The sequence below is a fragment of the Puntigrus tetrazona genome, chromosome 6 (genome assembly GCF_018831695.1).
Source record: "Puntigrus tetrazona isolate hp1 chromosome 6, ASM1883169v1, whole genome shotgun sequence".
In the NCBI taxonomy this organism is placed as follows: Eukaryota; Metazoa; Chordata; class Actinopteri; order Cypriniformes; family Cyprinidae; genus Puntigrus; species Puntigrus tetrazona.
The window spans coordinates 21,925,867-21,949,775 of record NC_056704.1 but is presented as its reverse complement, the minus strand read 5'-3'; the positions used below and the strand labels follow the sequence as shown (position 1 = coordinate 21,949,775).

Sequence of the window (23,909 nt, the reverse complement as noted above, 5' to 3'; positions counted from 1 at the left end):
TGAGGTGGTTATGAATGAAATTGTAAGTAAACCCACAATATAGCATAAGGCAGTCCAGGACATTCCTAAAGAGCCATTTATGCAGGCATTTTTAGAGTAAAGGACAGATTGGAGATATTTCTCCAGATGCCCACAAAAGCTACATTGACAAATGAGATGAAGCCCAATAGGGTGACATTGACTAAGAACCAGGAAGTAAGGTTATCAGCTAAAGAACAGGAAAGCTATCAGAGGTAATAAAGAAACCGGGCCTCTGGCAGGTGAAATATCACTAAGGGACAAGGATGAAAAACTAGTCTTTCTAGGAGGTTGATGTGTGTGTGCATGTGTGTCCCTGATAATATGAGTAAAGGTGTTTGAGATCGAGCGTGGGGCAGTGTTCTTTCTTTTACCTGAGGTGCTTGGCCATCCAGGAGAATAGATTGTGTTATGCTTCATTGCCAGGCTCAAGCAAACATCCATCATTACTGCCCCATACAGGCACCCACAGGATTCCCTGGTAATATAGGTCACACACTTTGTGGCTGTGACAATTCAGGCCATATATTTCCCACACCTGTCGTATGTTCATAAGCGATCACCCAGATAGGAATAATAGCTTTGGATTCAACATAAAGTCAGTCATTGTTTGGCATTGAATCAACCTTAAAAGGATAGTTCACCCAAAAATGAAAACTTGTGGTACACGTAGTCTGATGTGGAAGAAAAGGAATTGTTGAATAATCATTAGGGCTTGAGGACCCTATCGGAATTGCTCAGTTTCTTCTCTTTTTTAAGGGTCTAAACATCCTCAAACTCAAAAAAACATTGCACACATGCATGAACTGGTGAAAATGTACGCCTGATATAGATTTCAGAAGTCGGTGGGACAAAATGCCTATAAAATAGTTTGCCCCTCAAGCTATGTTTCAAATTTTTTAAATAAAATTCGGTAGACACGTGTAACACACCAATACCTACAAAAAAAAGTCCCCTGGAAAACATTTTGTGCTGTTTTTGCCATGTTCAGGCATTGTATTTAAATGAACTCCTCCTAGAGATTTAAACAGGTCAACACCAAATTTGGTCAGTCTACTCTAGAGACCTTTCAATAAAACATGTATGTGGTGGCCTGACAAAGTTCAATGTTTTGCCATGGAAAAGGAAGATGTTGCAATTCAGCCAAACAATGTCCAATCTGCCCCAACTTCAATAAGAATCCTGCCCCACAAGTTCAATAAGAATCCTGGCCCGAACACATCTAAAGACCAAAATTCAGCTATTATTGAATGGAAATTACTCATTTCTGATTTGCCCCATAAATGATGTGTTACGAGTCCTGGCCTGATTTTGATTCCTGGTTTACAGTATCTCATTCTTGCCGGATGTTGAAGATAGACGGAAGGTTTATACAGTGTTACTTGCTCAAATCATTTAAAGAGATAGTGAAAATAAACAGACTTAGTGACCACTGACTTTCATTATGTGGAAAAAGAAAATCACTGAGGCATTTCTCAAAATGTATTTTGTGTGTTTCACAGAAGAAAGAAAGTAATGCAGTTTTGTACTGAAATGAAGGCGAATAAATGATGACAGAATTTTCATTTTTGGGTGAACTATCCCTTTAAATGCTATACCTTATTTAGACGTAAGATAGAAAGGTTTGAAATGCTAAGCGAATGCTCATGAAACAGATGCATTTGGATGCTGCGACAGTTCCATGTTTCTTCTAAACTGTCTCTGTTTCTGGCTTGCCAGCCTGGGATGTGTCATGAAAGGACAAAGATTTATTCGCACAAATCTCAGCTCACGTTGCACTGATTTAACTTCTCTCTTTCTCCCATCCTCACGATTTCTCTCACTCTCTCTCTCTCTCTCTCTCCCTCAGTATGGTGTTATTCTGCATCAGCTGTCAGGAGTGTGTGTGAGAGAGAGTGTTTCATTTTGCCTGACTCAAAAGGAGAAGAAAAGGAAGTGCAGTTTTACCTTCCAGCTCCAGAAAAATAATGCGTAAATATCACAGTTTCTGCTTCAGCAGCGTTTTCTAAATTAGAAAAAAAAGAGCAGAGGCCTCCCCAAAAGACTAAGGTAATTTAATAATGTAACATGGAATACATTATTCTTTCACATTACGTTAAGTAATTGTCGTTATAAATGGCATTTTGAAATATGGCATATGCAAAATAACTGAATCTCTTTATTTAGCCTTAAATTAGGGCTTCACGTGGTTCATTTTGCTCACTATCTGTGAGAATGGTCTTAAAAGCATGAAGTAGGTTACCAGATATTGTTGAGAATATATATATATATATATATATATATATATATATATATATATATAACTCAATAAACATCATAAAAAGGTCAGGTTGCATTCTTCAGACTTCAGGGTTATTAGAGGTTTGTATGTGTTGCTATTTGTCAGGCCAGTTTGAAAAAGCCTCCCCCAAAAACGTTGAAGTTGGGACATTTGCAGAATGTTTTAAAAAGAGTAAATAAAAAAGGGCAAATATTTATGAAGGAGTTCCTGGAAATCATTTCTTGGTATTCTTGTGATTCTTTTCAAACAATAATTATGAACAATTCCTGACATTTACGAACGCGAAAATTCCCAGACATTTTAGAATGAGTTCCCAGAATTATTTATCAAGTTGTTCAACTACTGTTAGACTCTTTGTTTCCAGAGCTTCCATATCTTCTTTTCCACATTTTCTTCAGGCAGTCATGTGGCCAATTTGACCGGTGTCACGCACAGGGAATCAGTGTGTGTATGTGCATGTTTGGAGGACAGTAATGTCATAATGCCTCTGGCTTCTTATTACTGGCGTATGTTGTGCATCTGCTACGGGGGCTTGTGTCAGGGGTAAACGGGCTACAGAGGAAGGGGAAAGCACATCAAAGTGAGAAATGCAGGAGAGAAAGGGATGAATCCGTTGAATTTGATGGCAGCTTTCCACTGGAAGGATTGGGAACGGTGTTGTGTGTTAGCAACAGCAGGGAGGTTTGTTGTCCCTTTTAAGCCTCAATGTTTTCACCATTGAGCGTGATGTAATGCCTTTTTTCCCTCTGGCCTCAAACTATCAGTGCAGTGTTTTTTTTGGACATATGATTAAGAGATTCTATCGAGAAAATAACATTTTTGTTGATCTTTCGAAATGAAAGAGTTGTTTTAGTTCTAAAAACACTACTGTAAGTCTCAAAATCTCAAAAATTAAAAAGACAATTGAATAAGTCTATCGAAACCAAATGGGAAATTCTCTTGTTTTGAGTATGTCAACACAAGACTGCCCACATTAAATTGACCAGATGCTGTGATAAATGCAGGACAGTACCGCGTTTTTTTTTTTGTTGTTGTTGAGCTGAGCCGTTTTTGAGGTAGTTATGGGTATAGTATGAAAATACCCTTTAAAAATAGTATACAACATCAGAAGCAATTAGTTCCATCTTTTTCTTGACTTCATATTTATTTGGACTGGCAAAAAATATTTTGATTGCTTTTTATTTATACATAAATAATGCATTTTCAACAAAGCAAGGGTAAGAATTAACAGTAATATTTTTTGTAAAAAATGAAAACCCCATTCATATCATCTGTTCGACAGATAGATAGATAGATAGATAGATAGATAGATAGATAGATAGATAGATAGATAGATAGATAGATAGATAGAAATAGATTTTTATAAAAAAAAAAAATTATTTTGTATTAAATAAATAAATAAATAACATTTTTAGATCTTACTGATTTTTTTCATCCAATATTGATTAGAATTTTTTTATATAACATACAGTATATTATACTTTGCAAGATGAAGCAAAGTGACATTAATATTCTATTTTATCTCCGCATCACATGAATCTACAATACAGTTACCTTGTACCTGAAAATTAGAAATACATGCAGGATTCAGCAGGGGCTGGTCAGTGCGAAGGTGCAGGCACAGCAGAAAATGTAATCATTAGTGACTCTTCTCTGGCTCAGGCGGTCACATGATCACCACCATGTGACCGCCGCGGGTCCTGTTGGCCCTTCTTGTCAGCCCAATTTACCATCATGCCAGCACACTCTTGGCCCATGACAGCAGTGTATGTATAAATACATGTTTCAGAGCCAGGGTTCTGTTTACAGGAGGTTAAAAGATAGAAAACGTTCATCCTAGGGGACTGTGGGAGTCAATATGTTTTGATCCTATCATAGTACAAGCGGATAAACATATTCTAAAAATGTAAAAAAAGTCATAAAATAGGTTTCCTAAAATCACATGGATTTCCACAACAAACAACAACAACTTGAAGCATATAGGGGACAAATTATCTTGGTAACTAAATGATAAGAGAATTCTCATTTCGGAAAACTAGTATCTAGCATTGTTTGACAGGTTGTTTTTTTTTTCTAAAAATAAATCAAATTTGCCGCTTTATTTATTTAAGCCACTGTGAAAATTCAGCGATCCTCTGATTTGCAGATTATTGCAATCAGTTTTTGGGGACAAAAAATGCTTCAGCGCAGTCAAGGTCTTTCTTTTTATCAAAACTGATGGTTTCCTGACCTTGTGGGGGTGTTGAAGACATTAGCATTGTATTGAATGCCTTGGCAGCAAAAGGATAAACGTGAAACATCTCAAGGACGTTTTTTTTCCTGTTTGAGAGAGTTTTTAGGGACTTTTTCAGTTGACTGCCACAAAAAAAGCCTGACATTATTTCTACTAATATAGTGCAAGTTGCTTCACTTTTATTAGCCTGACCTTATAACATTAAGAGCATGACATTTGACCTCCAGTATCAAGTCATTTGCACACCACTATCTCTGTAATTTGACTTAAAGTAAATTACAGAGTATAACGTATGCATTTTAAGCATCAAGAAGTATTCTGCTGCAGGGCACTTGACTAACTCCAGCATCTAATTTTCCTTTTTTGACAGTGATTAATGATGATCGCCTCTTTCAGTTCAAGATGAACGTGTGGCATTAGGGATTGGGTCCATGGCGTACCTAACTGTTCACAAAAACTCTGATGTTGCAGCTGTTTGGAGACCTTCATGATGTCTTGTACATATTGTTCCTCTGTTATTGGCAGCAAGAGCCAAGGCTGTCAGGATCTCAGCCAGAAGAACATGCACTGCTACCCTTGCAGAACCAAACGTTTTTTTTCCATGAGGGATCCTTCATATTTATTGTCTTTTAAGGACCGTGACATGTCAATGAAAGGTATGGTCTAAATCGCATCATTTCCCAAATTGCATCATTTCATATTTGTTTATAATCAGTATCATAAAGGATATTCAACATAAGACCAAAAGAGTATGCTAAATTTAGGGGGTGAATTTGTGCTCTAAAAAGAAATATCTGCTCTGCTATGCACAGTAGCAAACATGCACACAAAAAGATTGTTATTATGCACAATGTGCTTATTGAGTAATGAGATGCTAATTTTCCCATTGTCCACTGGGTATTCCACAACCCCTTTTTTTAATTTCTCTTTGGAACAAATCTTGCTGACATTGGGTTTGTTGCCCAACTTGCATAAAATAGAAGAAATATACTTTACGTGAACTTTTACAGGCTTTAAGAAGGTCCTGCTTATAACAGAGGTCATTATATTATATATTATATATTACACGTTTATACATAAATTAATTATGGTATTCCTAGGGATAAGCATGTAAATATTTGACCTAAATGATAGTTGCATTAACTGTATATTTGATTTGTATTATTTTTGCTATGCAAAATATGCACTTTATCTTAATGTATGTATACATTAATTTATATATTATACTTTTTTCCTCAAAAATCTGCTTTGGACTTTTTATGCTTGTAAACAGTGCTTGATCTGTGCATATATGTCACCTGCTTCAGACTGAATAGTTCTGCAGTCTATAAATCCATTTTAAAATGCTAAATGTTTCATTTAGTTTCTCAAATAATAGTTGTTTTTGGACTGACTGCAAATTGCCACATGAAAATGACAAAATTAAATGCATGATATATAATCACAAATACATAATCTAGAATCAGAAATTAGTTAGAATATCTATAGCCTTTTACAATGGTTTTAATCAGACCAATACTAATTGCGCTAATGTCTTCTGCCAAAGCACAGTCCCAGTCCCACAACTGTGGCAAAATCCAGTTCAGTGGTTACGGCCTGATTGAAACTTCAGCCTAAATTAATCAAGTAGATTGAAGTTGCAGGCCAAACAAAGCGAAAACAATCAATGACACTCTAAAATAAATGGGCGATGAAACATTCTGAAATGAGCAGAGTCTCAGAGGCAAGCTAAAATTTAATTAAAGTCGAACATTCATTTAGGTTATTGAAACTTTAACTGAATTACAAGACAAGTAAATTACTGAACCTCAGAACCATTTATAAAAGAAAAAAAAAATGCACGAATTATGATGCTGTCGGTTCAAACGTAGAACTTGATATGAGGGGAAATAATACACCAGTCTGCCGAGACTAGCTGGTTGTGCTGTTTGAAAGAGGCTAAAGATGAAATATATTTTGTTGCTTGATATACCCTAAATACCACTCAGGTCGAAGCATTTTGGCCACGAACTTCCTCCATGCATCAACACTTAAGCAATCCTTCAAAATTAGTGTAAAATTAATTTAAAAAATTTTTTTCTTACTTTCATGAAAAATAGGTTTTAATAATTAATAATCAACTAATAATTATTTTTCAGCGACATTTTAATTAACTTTTTTTCTTGCGCAATGTATATATTTTTTTTGAAAAAAATTCATTTCCTACATTTGGAGGCAAAGCATAGTATGCCTATTGATTGTCTATGGACATATCTAATACATTCACAATTCACCAACATATATAATGTATATTTTAGTCCTAGATTAGTTTGCTTATTACATAAAATTCATATTTGCAGTGCAGAGAATTCAGTTTGACATGCAAAAACTTTTTAGGCATAAAAAAACATACAAGGACACATCAGAGGACAAAATCTAGCAACCACATTTAAAACACCAAGGAGTGGGCGGAATAATTGGTGTTGGATGTAAACACATCCCTGCTGGTCTTTATTGTATCAACCATTTCTGTATTCATGGGGTTTTACAATGCAACGGGGCACTCAGTAATCTGTTATGACACCAAAAGACACTTCTGCACTTTCTCTGCATCATCCTAACTGCTGAACACCCACACGAAACCGTTTTGATAGCATGGGGAACGCAGCGCGAAATAATTGATATGCTCTGTATGCATGGTTTTTTTTCACCCTCAGTTTGACACCTGCCGAGGGTAGCAAACCAGAACGTGATGGCACAATATCCAAATGCATCCAGACAAAGACGCTTCTTTCAGGGAACATGAGGTAGGATGAGGTTACTGATTTCAACAGAGTTTCTATTTTAGTTTTAGAAAAACTAAATATTTTCAATATTTAATAAATCTGTGTTCTTGAGTCAGTCTGTGTTCTTGAATTAAGTCAGCTGAATGTAATAAGAAAGAAAAATGCATGCAAGTTAATTGAATAGTGAAATGTTTAAATGTCTATCCATCTGTATATTGTCCTATCATTCTATCATCCGTCTATCCATCTGCATATTGTTCTGTTGTTCCATCCATCCATCTGCATATTATCTTATCATTCTAGTCATCCATCCATCTGTATATTGTCCTATCATTCTATCCTCTATCATTCTATCATCTATCTATTATCATTATATTGTTCCATTGTTACATCCATTCATTCATCCATCCATCCATCTAGTTATTTTGATCCTCTTTTCATCAGTCCATCTGTATATTGTCTTATCATTCTAGTAATTCATTCATACATCCATCAATGTGTATATTGTTCTGTTGCCCTATCATCCACTCATACTATCCAGTCCATGCATCCATTCGTCCTTTCATCCATCCATCAATCCGTATATTGTCCTATTAATCTAGTCTTATCTTATCCTATCCATCCACCCATCCATCTATATATTGTTCCGTCATTCTATCTTACTTCCATCCATACTGTATATTGATCAGTATATTTTTCTTTTGTTCTGTACATCGATCCATCCTATTCATCCATCTGTAAACTGTTCCAACCTTCCATCCGTATAATATCGTTGCCATTCCTCAAGCTTTTGGAACTTACCTGTCTGATTATTACAACGATAAACGATAAACGATCGATAAATCTAAATGTTACTCATCACAAAATTGAGTAAGTAGAATTTTCTCCTCTTGTCCTCTTTCTCGTTAGAGACCTCGGCAAATCTGTTTTACATTACGTTTCTGCTTAGCATTAAACATTTATGCTCCCCACTAATTCTTTGTAAGTCCTTCATAGGCTACAAAAGAGCTGCTATGTAATCATCTCTACTGCAGTTTGCTTAAATCCCGTCTCTAAACCATCTGCTCCGTTTACTCAAGCATAATAAAGGATTATGGCACTGGATTATGGGGGTCTTGTTAACAAACCATGATACTACAGAGAAGGCTTAGATAAACACGTATAGCTGAATTTTTACGATGCAAGGCCGCAGTTCTGGACCTCCGCTCGTATGGTCCTCTTTAACCATTCGCATCACTCTTGGGCTGAAGTCAAAAAATGCCTGCGCTAATAACTCAGAGATGATGCAGGAGAGGAGCGGGGTGGGGGAAGGAGACCAAACACCTGGCACGCAGAGAGAAACAGAAAGAGAGAGAGGCACTAATGGGATATTAATAAGTCTTTTATGAGGCTGAAACTACATTACCGCGCTGCCAACAAAGTCCACTATTTTGAAATCAGTGCTGAGGTGCGTTGAAATGGACTTTTTAAAAAAATACTAAATTGTACGACTACATGTCACTGTGTATTTAGAACTAATTGCCCCTGCCATTCTGCGCCGGTTCAGATGTAATGGGTCAGTGGCCATCGGCAGGTCAGTTGTAAAGCAAATATTTTGAGTTTGTTTTACTCTTCAGGCAGATCGATGTTCAAACAAATGGACACATAATTGGCAAGACTCCATAATGAAATGAAAAGGTCCAGTAACATAATCCATGTGCAGCTTAAGCCAATGTCACACTTAAATGGGCTCTTTTATTTCGTAGGGTTGATGTTTATTTAAAAGCTGATTTTATTATTTTTCGTTACATAAAAAAGTGACACATTAAAAGTGTTTTCATCAGATCTTCTTCTTTTTAAATGCATGCTTTGATTTCTTCTTATCCGTGTCCCAGATCCAGAATATTAAAAACCAACATAAAAATATAAATTAATGCAATTACAATATAACATAGATTGAAGATAAACCATATTCGTGGTCAAAATAATTTATATTATTGTTCATTTATTTAATATGATAAAAATGAAAAGAAATCTAAGTAAATATTATTTGTGAACAAAATATAGTGCATAATTTCAAAATGTTATTTTGTCCAATTACGCAGAAAGTGTTAGAATAGTATATAACTGTATGTTAAGCATTCATAAAATTGTCATTATTATTGTTAATAAGTATTATTTGTGTAAACATCATTTCCACCACTGTCATTTTCACCAGATAATTCTGCTTAACAAATACATAAATAATTTGAGTTTTGGTGTAAAAGAACAGTGTGGTCAGAATGATTTTCTGAAATTATTCCACTATTGAATATTGTTCCAATGAATAGTTTAGAGAGTCGTTTTTTTTTCCTGTGTCATGACAAAAAGAGCATAATGTAAGATGGTCTTTGTTCAATGCAGTGGTTGTTGATTGGATGAAGGCAGAGCTGAATGCACGCTTGCGGAAGATTGTAAGATTTACAAAGTGTTTATTAAGACGCGCACGAACACTTTAAAGAAAGATGGCCTGAGCACACTTGTCAAGCAAAAACAATAAGACATTTGGACACTTTCTGTTTGTCAAATAAAAAATGGTTCATAGTAAAGCGATGAACTACACCTGTGTGAATTGGAGGAGAAATGACTTCCTATCCATAACATGAAACTCACCTTGACACAGACGGTTGCAGTCTGTATTTTTTTATTTAACACTCGGATGCTTAAACCAAAGCAAGATGGGACGATCTTAGATTAAAGTGAAAGAAATGTTTATCTGTTGGTAACAGAGTATCACACCCAAATACCCAATGAAAAGCTGCAGTTTGCGTTTTTTGGGTGCTTTCAAAATTTCTGTGATCACAATGCTGACAGGCAGCTCTTTCACATTCCTTGCTGTGCGTAAAGAATCTTTTCAAATTCCTTTCCACCTTGAACCATCGTTGTTAATGCTCAAGGACGTATGCATCTGACGTTGCCATCCCTGGCCTGGTGAACTGACACCATTCAGAGCTTCCCTTCGTCATTTTTTTTCCTCACCATTTTTCATTGCCATTTCAGACATTCATTAGAGCAAATATTGAATAAAAATAACTAAAAAAAGATGTTGGGAAAAAACACCTTTTGTGTGGCGCACAAAATTTGTCATTTTTTGACAGATTCGTGAACCGAAGTTTGGGTCTAAACAGGTTTTTAGCCTTGGGAAATATTGTGGGTTGTCCAGGTCAAATTTGTATATTTTAATCTAACAATAATTTATACAAAATCCATTCAGTTTTTTTTTTTTAATTGCATATTATTGTTTTAAATGCATCTAACTTCTGCATTTAAATGGCATGACCGGGACAATGGAAAATATATCATTAGGTGTAATGGGATGTAAGGGGTGCAACGTGTCAGGCGGGTGGGAGTTCAACTCTTTTACCTTGGATTTCTTTGTTCCTCTTTTTCGTACTCCGTCTCTTTCACGCATGAAGACGTGACTCACTGATAACTCTGAATGAAGGACAGTGCTTATAAACCATCCGTCCCTCATCAGAACAACTGAGAAAGCCGCCTCTCTTCACATCTTGGAGTATACAGTACATACATTTGTACCCGTGGGACGTTGGCACTCGAAGAAAAACTATAGTCTTTAGTTGGTGTTTCTCAGCTTGTAGCGCTTGGACCCCCCTCTTCAGGGGAGAGAAGTTTGAAGACCATGACATCTAACATTTCTGTTTTTCTCTGCCTGGTGCTGGTGTCTTGTGGTTCGACTGCAGTCATCACTGGGGTGAGTGACCCTTGCATCTTCAAGAGCCAGTTTGGTCAATGGAAATGAACACTATAGAACACTAAATATATTTTTTTAATTATGATTATTATTATTGATGGACTGAATTCATCTGCTGCATCTATCTCAATGCCATTTAAGTTTTTTTCTGTAGACATGTATTCCACCATAGCATTATGTGGAACAAATGACACTATATTTATTGTCTGCAGTATGGCATCATATATGTAATTCTGCTCATACGTTTACATGAACCTTTGCAGGAAATGCAAGATATTTACAATTTTAATAAAACAGGCATGCATAACATTGCATGTCATTATTTATTTATTATTTTTAGCTGTTTGCACATAAAATAAGCATTTACATGTACATATTTTATATAATTCATTTGTTTTGTATTGCTTTATTTGTTTAAATGGAACAATACAGACTGAGTATGCATCTTTTAATTCTTTTATTTTTATTGTTTGGTTATTATTATTCTACGAGAGTAGTTAAGACATTAATTGTTATCAAGCCTCAGCAAACATTCTAACATGTTAATCACAAAAAGTGATTTTGGTCATAATTGAGTTGGTCATAATACAGAAATAAAGAAACAAAAAATGCCTGACAGATCAATACGAAAACACAACATATTTTTTTAATATCTTTAAAATCTTGTGGCCTAAATAATAGAACACAAAAGAATATATTTTAGTAATCAAGTATTTTGGTTCAATGGACTTCAACAGTACCCCTGCCCCCTTTTTTGTATCTTTATTCAATTTTTTTTAATGCAAATTTAAAATATCTTCTTTTATGTTTCACTAAAGAAAATATGTTTCAGGTTTTTATCGACATGAGGCGAGTAAATGATGAAAGATCTTCCATATTTGGGTGAACTATCCCTTTTAATCATAGTTCATTCTGAATTATTCAACGAAACAAAATCTAAGCTCTGCCTAGCGCGCACAAATAATGTGATGAGATGAAATGATAAATGTAATATTTTAAGGACTCAAGCATGCGTAGATTTGTTCTCAGAGCATTTCTTAGGGTCAGCAGAGATGCCGTGCTGTTTGACATGAATGTGTTGGGATGCTCAGATGCATTTCCTCCACACCTGTCAGGACAGTAAAGCCTACAGCACTCCCAAAATATGTGAGAGTGCTGTCAGAACACCCCGGGCCTAATGGAGATGGAGGCATGGCGTTTTCAAACACACTGAGACCATCATCCTACACGGTCTGTCGGGGGCAAATCAGTTGCCTGGATCCACAAGAGAAAATCCTATGCCGCTTTTGGGCTCCCACTCACTATACATAGCTTCAGATTGGTCTTGTTGCGCTATTTTACTCCGTAAGGTGGACGCACTGAACATTTCATCACTGCTATGTTTTCTCAGTCGAAAGTGGAAAGAGCACTAAGACCTGTGTGTGTGTGTGTGTGTGTGTGTGTGTGTGTGTGTGCGCAGGCATGTGAGAAGGACTCTCAGTGTGGAGGTGGCATGTGTTGTGCGGTCAGCCTGTGGATCCGAAGCCTCCGAATGTGCATCCCAATGGGTCAGGATGGAGAAGACTGTCATCCAATGAGCCACAAGGTTCATTTCCTCACTTTTCACCTCCCTTTCTTTATCATTTTCCCCCGTCTTCCTGTTTTTTAACGTCTTACTTCTACTTAGGTGCCGTTCTTCGGCAAGAGACTCCATCATACATGCCCATGTCTGCCCAACCTAGCCTGCATCCCCATAGCTGATGGCAAGTCCAAATGTCTCCCGTCATTTCCATTGCAGGATCAGTACCTCCGATGAAGATGCTCGCCAAATTTCTGTATAAAATGTACAGCTGTGAAAGTGCTTTCGTGAATTATTTTAGATTTATTTTATTAAATTTATTTAATCCTTATGGAAAATAGAAAATAAATTACGGCAACGGGGTCATGAAATAAAAGCTATTGCCAAAATGTCCGAATATGACTAAAATAAATAAATATAAAAATTACTCTTAAGCTTGTTTAAAATATTATACACAAAGGTAGTATAGTGTACGGAAGTGCATTCATTCATTTATCCATTAACGGTGTTGTTTACAGAAAGCAGTGTTCAGTTATTTTTTATTCTTGAATTCTGCTACTTTTTGGAATGAAGAAATGCGGGGCTTCTGAAGCAGGTGGTAGCTATTACTTAGCAACTTACTTACTGAAAGATGCGTACATATGTCTCTGTCTATGTCTATGCACATGTTAAATAATGTCCTTTTTTTCAGGATTATTATAATTTCGTGACAAAACATGGTATTTCATTTCGCTCAGTCATATTGTACCTAGAGATGAACCTTTCAAACTTGTAATTTAGAAGCGAGGTTATGAAACCCTCTTCAAGAGCAGGCTTCCAGAGCAGCGCTTTCGTGTTGTTAACCCCACATTGTGGTGTCAAACTACATATAAAGAGAATTTGTGCAGTGTTACAATGTTACAGATAAATGCATGCCTGCTTGGTCTCGTGAAAATGTGTATAAATAGTACCCCAAATAAAAACAAAAACTCATGGTATTGATGCGCAAAAATGGACTTATATGTGCTCGTATATATGACATGTGCATATGATACAAAATTTATTGGCGTGCATATAATACGCATCTACCCTACAACCCTAATCCTACCTGCGCGTAGCATCTACACGACAACGTCTATGCCACGCCGTTTGTCTGTTTTTTTTAATCAGGCGTACTATTTATAGGCATATTCATGAGATTGGGTAGCATACTCACACTCGTCCGAGACGTCAAGGGAAAAAAAATATTGTTTTACCGTTTGAGGGAAGATGCGTCAAATGGTGACGGAAAATTCTTACCTTTCTAGTCCGAATTCGAAAAGTCCATTCAGGAAAAACTTGATAGTTCAGTCGTCAGTAAAGCCTACTGAGGGCTCCTTCGTTTAAACAATATGACGCCGCGAAATATGCAAATAGGAACGTTACACTGAGTGTGAAAGGTCCTAATGATTTTCAGACTTATAGTTTTTTTTAACGTGTTTTGTTAAGGTTGATTAAAACAATAGCATGAAACATATGCAAAAATATGCAGGTTCAGGAGAAAACGTAGAAAATAAAGAAAATAAGGTACTAGCCTACCATGCTACTTTATTTTGTTGGTGTGCTCGAATGTATTGAATACAAAGAAACATATGATTTTTTTCCCCCTGCACAAATAAGCCTAACAATATGTATAAAGCTTTTTTTTTTAAATATGTGTAGTCAGCTGGTTTGACTTATGGATTACTGTGTGAGTTTATATAGATGACTTGTCAAACTACTGACAGAACTATTCTTAAAATGCTTACTATAGTATCTCAATTCAGTGTGTCACACAGAAGAAACTGTCCTGGGAAAAGGGCCACCGTCACTTTATTTAGTCTTCATTGCAGCACTGAAGAACATTGAGAGTGCTGGAGCTGGAACCCAGCGTAGAGATATTGTGTCACTGTTAAATAACAGACATGCTTCTAGAGCAATTACGCAAACTCTTCTATGAGGTATAAATAGGGTTTCTTTTTTGAAAAACCATCTGGGTCTATGGAAATCCAATAGCTTGAACAAAACAATCTGTACATTGCATCCATAAGTTGGAGAGAAGTTTACACTGCGCCGCTGGATAAAATATTCATGGCCCGCTTTTCAAATAAGTATGTCTTTCCATCAGACTATAACTGCTGTTTTAATGCACTAGTTGGAAAGAAGCCAGAAAGAAGGGAGAATGTGTGGTGCATCTTTACACAAGGCAGAAATGCAGGGCGAATAGAAATGTTTTTTTAATAAAGCAAGTGCTTTGGTCTATATGTTTTCCCCTGGGTGCTGCAGCTACCGTTCTGATCAGTATGGCAGCAGAAAAGCAAGCCCCAATCTGTTCTAAAAACAGTTTGTTCGTGTATAATATGTTAGTGTTAACAGCTCAGCAGATTGTGGCCTATTTCTATCTCTCCTTTGGGCCTTTCATGGATGGCAAAGGCCATTCAAATAAAACACTCCAATTAGCTGATGGAGCTTTTCGTTATATTGCCACAGATGTAGAATGATCACAACAGGGGTCAATAAGGCAGTTTTTCTCTGTGATATTTGTAGTTTTTATGTAAGGAGGATCAGAAAGACTCTGAGCGTTCCCCAAAAAGATATTCACACCCTCATGTCATTCCAAACCTGCATGACCTTTATTATTCTTCTTGGGTCGTGTCCAAAACATAAATTCTCTCGTTAACAGAATAATTAACCTCAAAATAAATATTTGCTGAAATTCATTCTCCCTCGGGCCAACCAAAATGTATATGAGTTTGTTTCTTCATCGGAATAGATTTGGAGAAATTAAGTGTTACAACTACACAGTGAATAGGCGCTGTCAGAAGAGTTGAAAAACATCACAATAATCAACAATAATTCGTGCGACCCCAATCCAGTGAAGTGAAAACCTGTGTACATTTGTAATAAAACAATTCATCTCCAATACTTTTTCCAACTTCAAACCTCTGTATCCAGCTAAAATACAAGTCATCTATCCGTTGTAAGAAAATAAGCACAGATCAAGCGCAGCCCAAAACTGTTCTAAACACACGTAGGTGGATTTTGACGTGAGAAGACAACAGGGAATGGATTTTTTTCACATTAGGTATGCTATTATGGACTTGAACGCAACAGTTTAAAGTGATAACATCAATGTTAACTGATGGACTGGTGTCGTGTAGAATACTTTTGGATTATGATGGTTTTATTACCTATTTGAACGCTCATTTTGATGGCACCCATTCAGTCCAGAGCAGTGGTTCCCAACCACGTTCCTGTAGGCCCCCCAACGCTGCATGTTTTCTACGTCTCCTTAATCAAACACACCTGATTCAGGTAATCAGCTCAGAAGTAGAGCCTCCGAGACCTGAAATGGGTGTGTTGGACTAAGGAGAGATGCAGAATGTTCAGTGTTGGGGGTCCTCCAGGAAAGTGGTTGAGAACCATTGGTGAGCAAGAGATGTACCGCAGTGGTCCCCAATCAGTTCCGATGAAGATACAAACTCATCTACATTTAATATGGCCTGATAATGAGTACAGTTTCAGCAAATACTTTATTTTTTGGCGAACTCTTAACTTTAAATAGTTTTTTAATGTCTTAATATTAATTATAAGCGTGTAAGTAACCACATACTGAGGGATAAGAATAAACAGTACAAAGAAAAGCTTAGGATGACCTCTAGGTGATGATACATGCATGGGGCAACGTTTTGAAGCATTTCCCAACACATTTCTATCTGGATACTTAAGATCAGTTGTGGGTCCTGTGTCTTACATGCTCGCCCTTTGACCGCAACGCTGTTCAAAACTTCGCCCGATGTATATAAAATGAACACCACGTCACCTTCAGTAGCCATGGTGGCTATGGTCTTGTCTCTTGTCTGTTTTAACCAGAATCATCTCCCTCTTTAGGTTTTTCCCGCTTTCACATAGAAAGCCTCTGCCCAGGATTCCCTGTTTACATTTACCGAAGACAAACAATGTTATTTCTCATCTCTAGTGGCCTGCATTCATTCTGTCAGTGCAGCGCACCAGATCACATTAATGTGGTGCTGGAGTTATGCTGAGGGGAGGTTCAGCAAAAAGGGCTCTGTATTATATAACTGTCTGTAGGAAGGGTGGGGGGATGGAAACGCAGCCAAAAATTTCTCCCTGGGTGAGTGTGTCTGAAACATCACATTATGTCTCATGCCCCCCTTCCCTTTACAACATCTAAGAGCAAGTAATGAGATGGAGGCTTAGCGAAATATGCACAAAAGCCAGATGTTTTACATCAGTTAAGTCTGACATGACAACAAAATCCCCTTCTTTTAATGCCTCGTGGCCTTTTGCTCGCATTCGATTCTTGTATTGCTTTGGAACACCAACACAGGGCATTTATAATCATTTATTTTAATTAAAATACAAATCACAGTCTCCTCAACACTGACCCATCAAATTTGCTCGTGTCCATCAACAACAAATTTTCCAGTAACAATTTTAAAGGGGCTGTGAGAGGGACTTGGTTTATTCACATTTAGTCCATGTGATCGTATAAAGCCACTGGTCGTTTAGTTCACACAAAAAAGTCATAGCAAATATATTACATATCAGTTATAAAGAGCTCCGGAATATAAATAAATCGTATTTGTACATTATTTACACCGATATGTGGATTGCATAAATGTGGATATGGATCTTCTGATATGCAACACTGGAACAGGTCTGAGATTTCACCTCTGAATGAAGGAAAACATCACATGCTACAGTGGCTCCAAAAAGTATCAGGACACAGAAACATGAGTTACCACAGCTGCATTATTTAGGAAAATATCAAGTGGCATTCATTTAAAAAGATGTCATTGCCTTATAAATCTTTTAAAATGCAAAAGATTTATTGGGGCAAAATAATTTTGAGACGAGAAAGTATTTCGATCGAATGTATGGATGCTAAATGATAGAACAGCTGTCAGTGTTTTGTGTAATATATATATTTATGTGTGTGTGTGCGTTTTCAATTAAAGTTGTATTTCCTGAATAGGGTGGCTTGTTACAGCAGCACTTTTTTGTGAAATATACTATTTAGGGATAAGTATCAGACTTATAAGCAGCTTTATTTTGAAGCAGACAAATACGGCACGCGTCCGAAGACTCCCGGGTCCCTTCTATACTTTTTGGGGCCACTGTATTGTTCGACAAGCAGGCAGAGCCAGTAAAATCAAGTGAGCAAAACGCTTCAAATCACGCAGTAGGGCTCCATGGGTGTTTGTGTAGTCAGGCAACACGGCAAACAGGCTCTGAATCTCATCCTCAGCTCCTTATTGAATATGAAACATATGATGGGATTGGCCCCCGCCTGGGCGAACGTCAGCCACACGGCCGCGGTCAGATACACCTGAGGAAGCGCGTTTCCCTTCACAAACACCCGGATGTAGCACGAGACGATGTAGGGCGCCCAGAACAGCAGAAACGCCAGCGTGATCATGTAATACATCTTTCCTATCCGCTTCTCCATCTTGAACTCGTCCAGCACGAGCAGCCTCCGGTTGGCGTTGTGCGACGCCTGTCTTATGCCCACTAACGTCGGCGGCGTCGGACCGCGTCCAAACCCCGCGATCCAGTTGGCAGCGGCCTGGCCCGTCGCGCCCGGTCCGTGAAAGGTCCAGTTCTGGCTGATAGCCGGAACCAGCTGCGCGGGCTTCATTTTGCGGTGGTCGTAAACGAAGCACAGCATTTTGACGTACACGACGTGCGTCGTGGCCACAATCACGGCCAGCATGAGCATGAAACCCAGCGTGTCGTTGGCTTTCACGTATCTGTGCTCGAAGATGCACTGCTCTTCCTCGCGGATAAATTTATAGGTCCCGACGTCGAAGACCGGCGGAAACGCCATGGCGACCGAGAGCGTCCACACCATGCATATGACCGCGACGCATGTCCAAAGCGTCATGCGTTTGGAGTAGAACCGGTGGTGCGCGATGGCCATGTAGCGCGTTACGCTGACGCAGAAGAGCAGGAAGGCGATGTGGAAGCAGAACAAGACGGCCATGAACGCGACGATCTTGCAGCTGATGATGCTGTAGCTCCATGCGGAGCCGCTGTTGATGGAGATCATCACGAACGGGAAGCACACGGCCGAGCGGATGATGTCTGCCACGCACAGGTCGAGGAGGAAGTAATACGGAGCCTTGTGGAGCGAGCTGTCTTTCAGCACCAACACGGAGAGCACGCTATTCCCGAGCAGGCTGATGCAGGTGATGAGACCCAAAGACGCCAGTTTGACCGCAGACGCAGTGATGGCATAATTCTGGAGCGAGGGGTTGCTTCCCCCTGGATCACTTGTGTTCGCCATCTGTGCAAGCGCAACCCAGCCTGGGCTTTGTAATCCGACATTAAGCAGTCCTGGTCCCCCAGTTTGATGCACAAAATATCAGCCGCGAACGATCAGTTGAGTCTTTTATATGACCGTACCTCGAGCCTTTTGGACATCCGAGACATCTCGTGCGTCGTTTCGATCATAACGTCGTCGTACGGTTCTTCATGCTTCAAAACAGATGCTGGGTAATCCATCGTTTGTCGAAGAAAAACGACGTGCATTACACACTAACGAACACGTATCCGTCTCCATTGATCCGATCGCGTAGGCCGAAAACAACCCAAGACGCTACATCGAAACATCATTTTTAAATAAACATTAGCCTATATACGTACGCGTCCGGTCTATTGTGGAGATCGCGGCGGAGCACGTAGCCGTCTTGTCTAGTGCGTTCTTGTTTTGGGGAGGAGGGGAGGTGAGGGGGTATAATGGGAACCTCCGGTGACAGCAACGGTGGGTCCGTCTTAAAGGAGAGCGCTGCGATTCTGACACCGAATCTACACTGGAAGCGAACGGTGACGCCTCGCGACGCGTCGCGCCGCGCCGCAACGGCTTGAGGCTGTCTACACTGAAGCTGCACGTCATCTTAGAACGTTCGCCAGCGCGGACCAATCAGCTGTAAACGCGATGACTTCAGCAACGCTTAATGGATGAATATCTGTATGTAGAGCTGTACGTGTATATAAATCAGAAATGCATCTATAGGTCAAAATTTCATTTGAGAAGGTTTGTAGTTTTAATATTTTATTGTTATTAAAAATACATTAAAAAATAATGAATAATAAAAAAAAAAAATGATTTACAATATAACGGTCTAGGCATGTTATTTCAATGTCTGTTATTAGCCTGTTAAAAATAGCAATAAAAGAGTTCGCCCAATGGATTAAATGAAATTAAATATGAGAAGACTTAAATGTCACTTTAAGAGTATGATTGCCATTGCTTTAGATACAAAATGTCAAACCAAGTGGCAGCTTAAAGCTTTCCTCAGCTCAACTAACGTCACTTTTGCGATTGCGTTTAATAGACTGCTCCCAAAGTCATTTTAGTGCATGTGCACCTAGCAGAGCATTTACGTGGATATTTCCTTAAGCCTTAACACGAAGTCCGTGGTGGTCGTCCGCGGGTTTCTCTCTGGTGTGTCATGTAAGGTAAGCGAAGCGCTGTCCGTGGTGCTGAAGCGACTAATAATGACTGATAGCCGTCAATCAGCGAGCTGCCGGCCTGATCAAATCACCCAGCCTTAGAAAGGACATTGAAAGAAAGTTCTCTAAAATAACACGGTGACATGAAAGATATCTGCATCTTAACAAATGTTCAGTGCAGCGCACGTGCCTGAATAGATGGTACGTTCCTTTCCAGGCAATAACCAGCGCCAGTCAGTTTTGCGATGAATAGCGTCCTCTAGTGTTTAGTTGTGGTCATGCAATTGAGCAGATTTGTACATATTCTGTATCTGCTGATGGTGTACACAGGCTGTAGCGGCACGAAGACATTACATAAACTATATCTGATGCGCAGCAATCGCGTTGATATAAAGGGACCCCGAAAAGCATCTGGAAATCATTCCACCTGACACAAAATAAACCAAGTGACGATTGACATGAAGATATGCATTTAGACACTTCATACTGTAATCAATGTGAAAGCGAATCCTGGGGCAATGAGAAATTCATGAAAAAGAGGGAAATAATCTAAGCTTTAAACAAACATAAACCCTGGCCTTAAAGTATGAGGGCAAAAACAAACAAACAAACAAACAAACAAAAAATAATATATAACCAAAAAAAGATAGCCATCCAAACAAACTAATTATAGAATCAATACAAAAATGGAGTGGCATAAATCTGAAAGCTCAAAATTTCTGCCAGTGACTGGTCCTTCAACACTTATGAAGCAACAGATTATCTCACAAGACATTGTAATAAACAATGTTTAAGCTGTTTTCTTATGCTTATTTGAAATAGTTTAAAACCATTATAAAATATCTTTGGAATTATATTTAGCAGAACAATCAAACAAACGGTTGGTGCAATGTTAATTATGAATAAAATGTGAATGTTCATACAATATCTGTGTTTAAAATAGGTAATACTCATTAGCTATAAATACATTTCTAGTTTAATGCTTATTTATATATATATATATATATATATATATATATATATATATATATATATATATATATATATATATATAGATAGATAGATAGATAGATAGATATAATGTGCCTTATCTTTATTAATGTGCCTATTAATTACAAAGGTTGAATTAATGTATATTACATTACGTATATTTCAATGCTAACCTAATAACCTGCTTTCTGATTCACATACAACACGCATGTATGTACTTGAACTAAAACATTCAGATTTTGTGTTTAGGTCAGATTACTTCACAGTAAGCTTCATGCATTAACACTTATATTTGGTTTGGAGATTGAGAGGTTTAAAAGACCACTATAATAGCACAAAAACATAAACAAAGTCAATTTTCAGTTTATTCTATATGACATTTCCTAGTCTCAGTAAAACCTAACGCTAAACTTAACAAACGTAAACTTTATTAAAAAGACTTAAGTATTACATGAACTTAAGTATTTAGAGAAACAATATAGATAGATAGATAGATAGATAGATAGATAGATAGATAGATAGATAGATAGATAGATAGATAGATAGATAGATAGATAGATAGATACTGTCCTCATAGGTTTTTTTATATTTGGCTCCACCTGGTGGTCAATATCGGAAGGAACTTAACCTTTTTATTTGGGGTCGTTCACACAAATATCATAAGAGTGACAGCGGTGAAACATGCTATATTTGATCAATCACTCACTCACTTTAATAAATAAATAAGTAAATAGGTAGATGCCTGGCTACAAGTATAACCACACACTTTCCCTTACATATGCATACTCTTTATAAACTACAATTTTGTTTCTGGTCTTCTCTTCAGCGTTACATGGTAATTCTTATATTTTGGTATGGTGTTAAAGATGTATTGTTTTAAATGGCTAAATGATAATAACTTAATATCTTCAGTTGGATTTCACAGTAGGCTAGGTGTATTGTTGGCTGTGTTTGTTGTCATATTTCATTGAACTTGATTAGTATGCTAACGGGGATGCCCTTTTGTGCTCTGCATTGTTATTAAGTATAGATAATAAAAAGTCATCGTATTTTCTAAAGGTCAGTAGTGAAAATGTATGAAATTGTTCCACCTGTGTCATTACAGAATGAGATAAAGAGCTCTTTGTTTTTTATACAATAGGCAAATATCAGCTATTGTTCCTTTGTGTCTCAATTGTGATTTGAGCTGCAGGGACGGATATCGCTTTGGAGCCAGCCTTAAGAAGAACAGAGTCGTCTCGTTTCATTTGCTTAATTACCTAATTAACAGAATTCTAATTACTCCCTTTTTGAGCATGAGTGCATATTGAGAAGATGTTACATAACGGATAGTAATCCTCAATTAATTTTTTTAGAGCGTTACTTTATCACAACAAGACCAAATCCATAGAGCGTCAGTCAAGCCGCGTCTACACGAGCCACATTTCCTTTTGAGAAACAAACCACGTCACTCTTGCGCAGATGCCTCAGATTTTCCTGGAGACATATGGAATTTGTATTAAAGTTCTTGTATTAAAGCTGTTTTTCTTTTGCTTTTTATTTCAGTGGTGACCTTTGACCTCAAGGGGAACGTTACAAGATCTGTTCATTAATGTTAGAAAAAAGACTAAATTCCCACAGACAACGTATCTTTAAAACCTATTATTAAAATGACATACTATATACTGTATAGTATCACCAGAAATAATAAATGTAAATTAATGACTGTACTTATATAAATGTAATAAATATATATATATATACACTGATGTAATTGTTGAAAATTGTTGATAATCTTTAAAAAAAAAAATCTCCCAAAGAATACACACCTTGACTTCTTTTAAAATATTTCTTATCTTGATAAGGTTTTTTGATAAGGTTGCTTTTATAGGTTTCAGTAGAAGAATCTCTTTATTCTTGGTTAGCGGCAGTGGACACAAAGTAGAAAAATAAGTCAAAAATGGAGTATATCTCCACAAAGGGCGTGTCTGTGATTGATGTATCCGTCTGATGCCTGCAGGCGTGCAGTTTCTCTGGATAAGAATATAGGCCAGTGACGCCCCTTGACATTAGATTTCATACTGTTAGCAATATGTCCAGGGACAAAAGCATTGCAATTCCTCTCCTTGTGCTCTGCAAATGTCAAAACAGTGTTTATGGAAGTACAAGCTTATTTATTTATTTGTTTATGTTTGAAGATTTCTTGTTATTGCAACAATTTGTACGATAAAAAAGATCTTGTCTGAGAAAGGCTAATATAAACGAACCCTGGGCACCTTAGCTTAGTTTTGTTATTGCCTATTTAACACATATCTGTATTCTAGCTGGTATGAAGTGTTTTATTCATTTATTTATCGGTCTGGGGTGCTAAGAAGACTTTTTTTGTACAAATAATTAGATAATTAAAATATTATGTTAATTAGCTTAAATGTACTGTTATAAATTTGTTTATCTTTAACAATCCTTTTCATATCCTGAATGTATTTCATGACACCGTTCTAAAAACCAGCTCCACGTGCAGGTGGTGCAGTAATCCAGAGGGTGGCGCTCTATATCCACGAAACACAGCGATCTGGGCTCGTGAAGATGCTCCGTCTTCACTGTTACTTGAGCTGTGTGTTTCAGTCCTTGATCAAGGGCAGTCAAACTGTCCTTTACCCCAGGATCTGACATAAACGCCGTTCACACCAAACACAACGATCTTATTGAAACCACCAATATTTTTCTTCTTCTTCTTTGATTTTAATTTTTTTTTATTTTTTGGAAGTACAGTTCATCACATACAGGTTTGAAACTGAAAATGACCTTTTGGCTAGCTAAAATTATGATTTGTGGCTAGCTGATATGAAATATTTCTCAGAAACTGGGCATAACATTTT

The 23,909-nt window shown here is 37.5% G+C and overlaps 2 protein-coding genes across 2 annotated transcripts; one reads left to right on the top strand and one right to left on the bottom strand.

Annotated features, from left to right (window-relative positions):
• Positions 1-10,831: 10,831 nt before the first annotated feature.
• Positions 10,832-12,974, top strand: prok2 (prokineticin 2). Its single transcript, XM_043242830.1, has 3 exons — positions 10,832-11,027; positions 12,487-12,612; positions 12,694-12,974. Exons 1-3 carry the CDS (start codon positions 10,956-10,958, stop codon positions 12,820-12,822), a joined length of 327 nt encoding a protein of 108 aa, XP_043098765.1. The 5' UTR covers positions 10,832-10,955; the 3' UTR covers positions 12,823-12,974.
• A 3,960-nt stretch (positions 12,975-16,934) lies between these two features.
• On the bottom strand, positions 16,935-19,334 carry gpr27 (G protein-coupled receptor 27). Its single transcript, XM_043241048.1, has one exon. The coding sequence runs from the start codon at positions 18,890-18,892 to the stop codon at positions 17,777-17,779; it is 1,116 nt and encodes a 371-aa protein (XP_043096983.1). The 5' UTR covers positions 18,893-19,334; the 3' UTR covers positions 16,935-17,776.
• Positions 19,335-23,909: the final 4,575 nt, after the last annotated feature.

Excerpts from the sequence above, each read along its gene's own strand:
- prok2 (XM_043242830.1), top strand. The coding sequence starts at position 10,956 with ATGACATCTAACATTTCTGTTTTTCTCTGCCTGGTGCTGGTGTCTTGT. Across the intron at positions 11,028-12,486 it reads CGACTGCAGTCATCACTGGG|GCATGTGAGAAGGACTCTCA; the intron begins GTGAGTGACCCT and ends GTGTGTGCGCAG. Across the intron at positions 12,613-12,693 it reads GTCATCCAATGAGCCACAAG|GTGCCGTTCTTCGGCAAGAG; the intron begins GTTCATTTCCTC and ends ACTTCTACTTAG.
- gpr27 (XM_043241048.1), bottom strand. The coding sequence starts at position 18,892 with ATGGCGAACACAAGTGATCCAGGGGGAAGCAACCCCTCGCTCCAGAAT.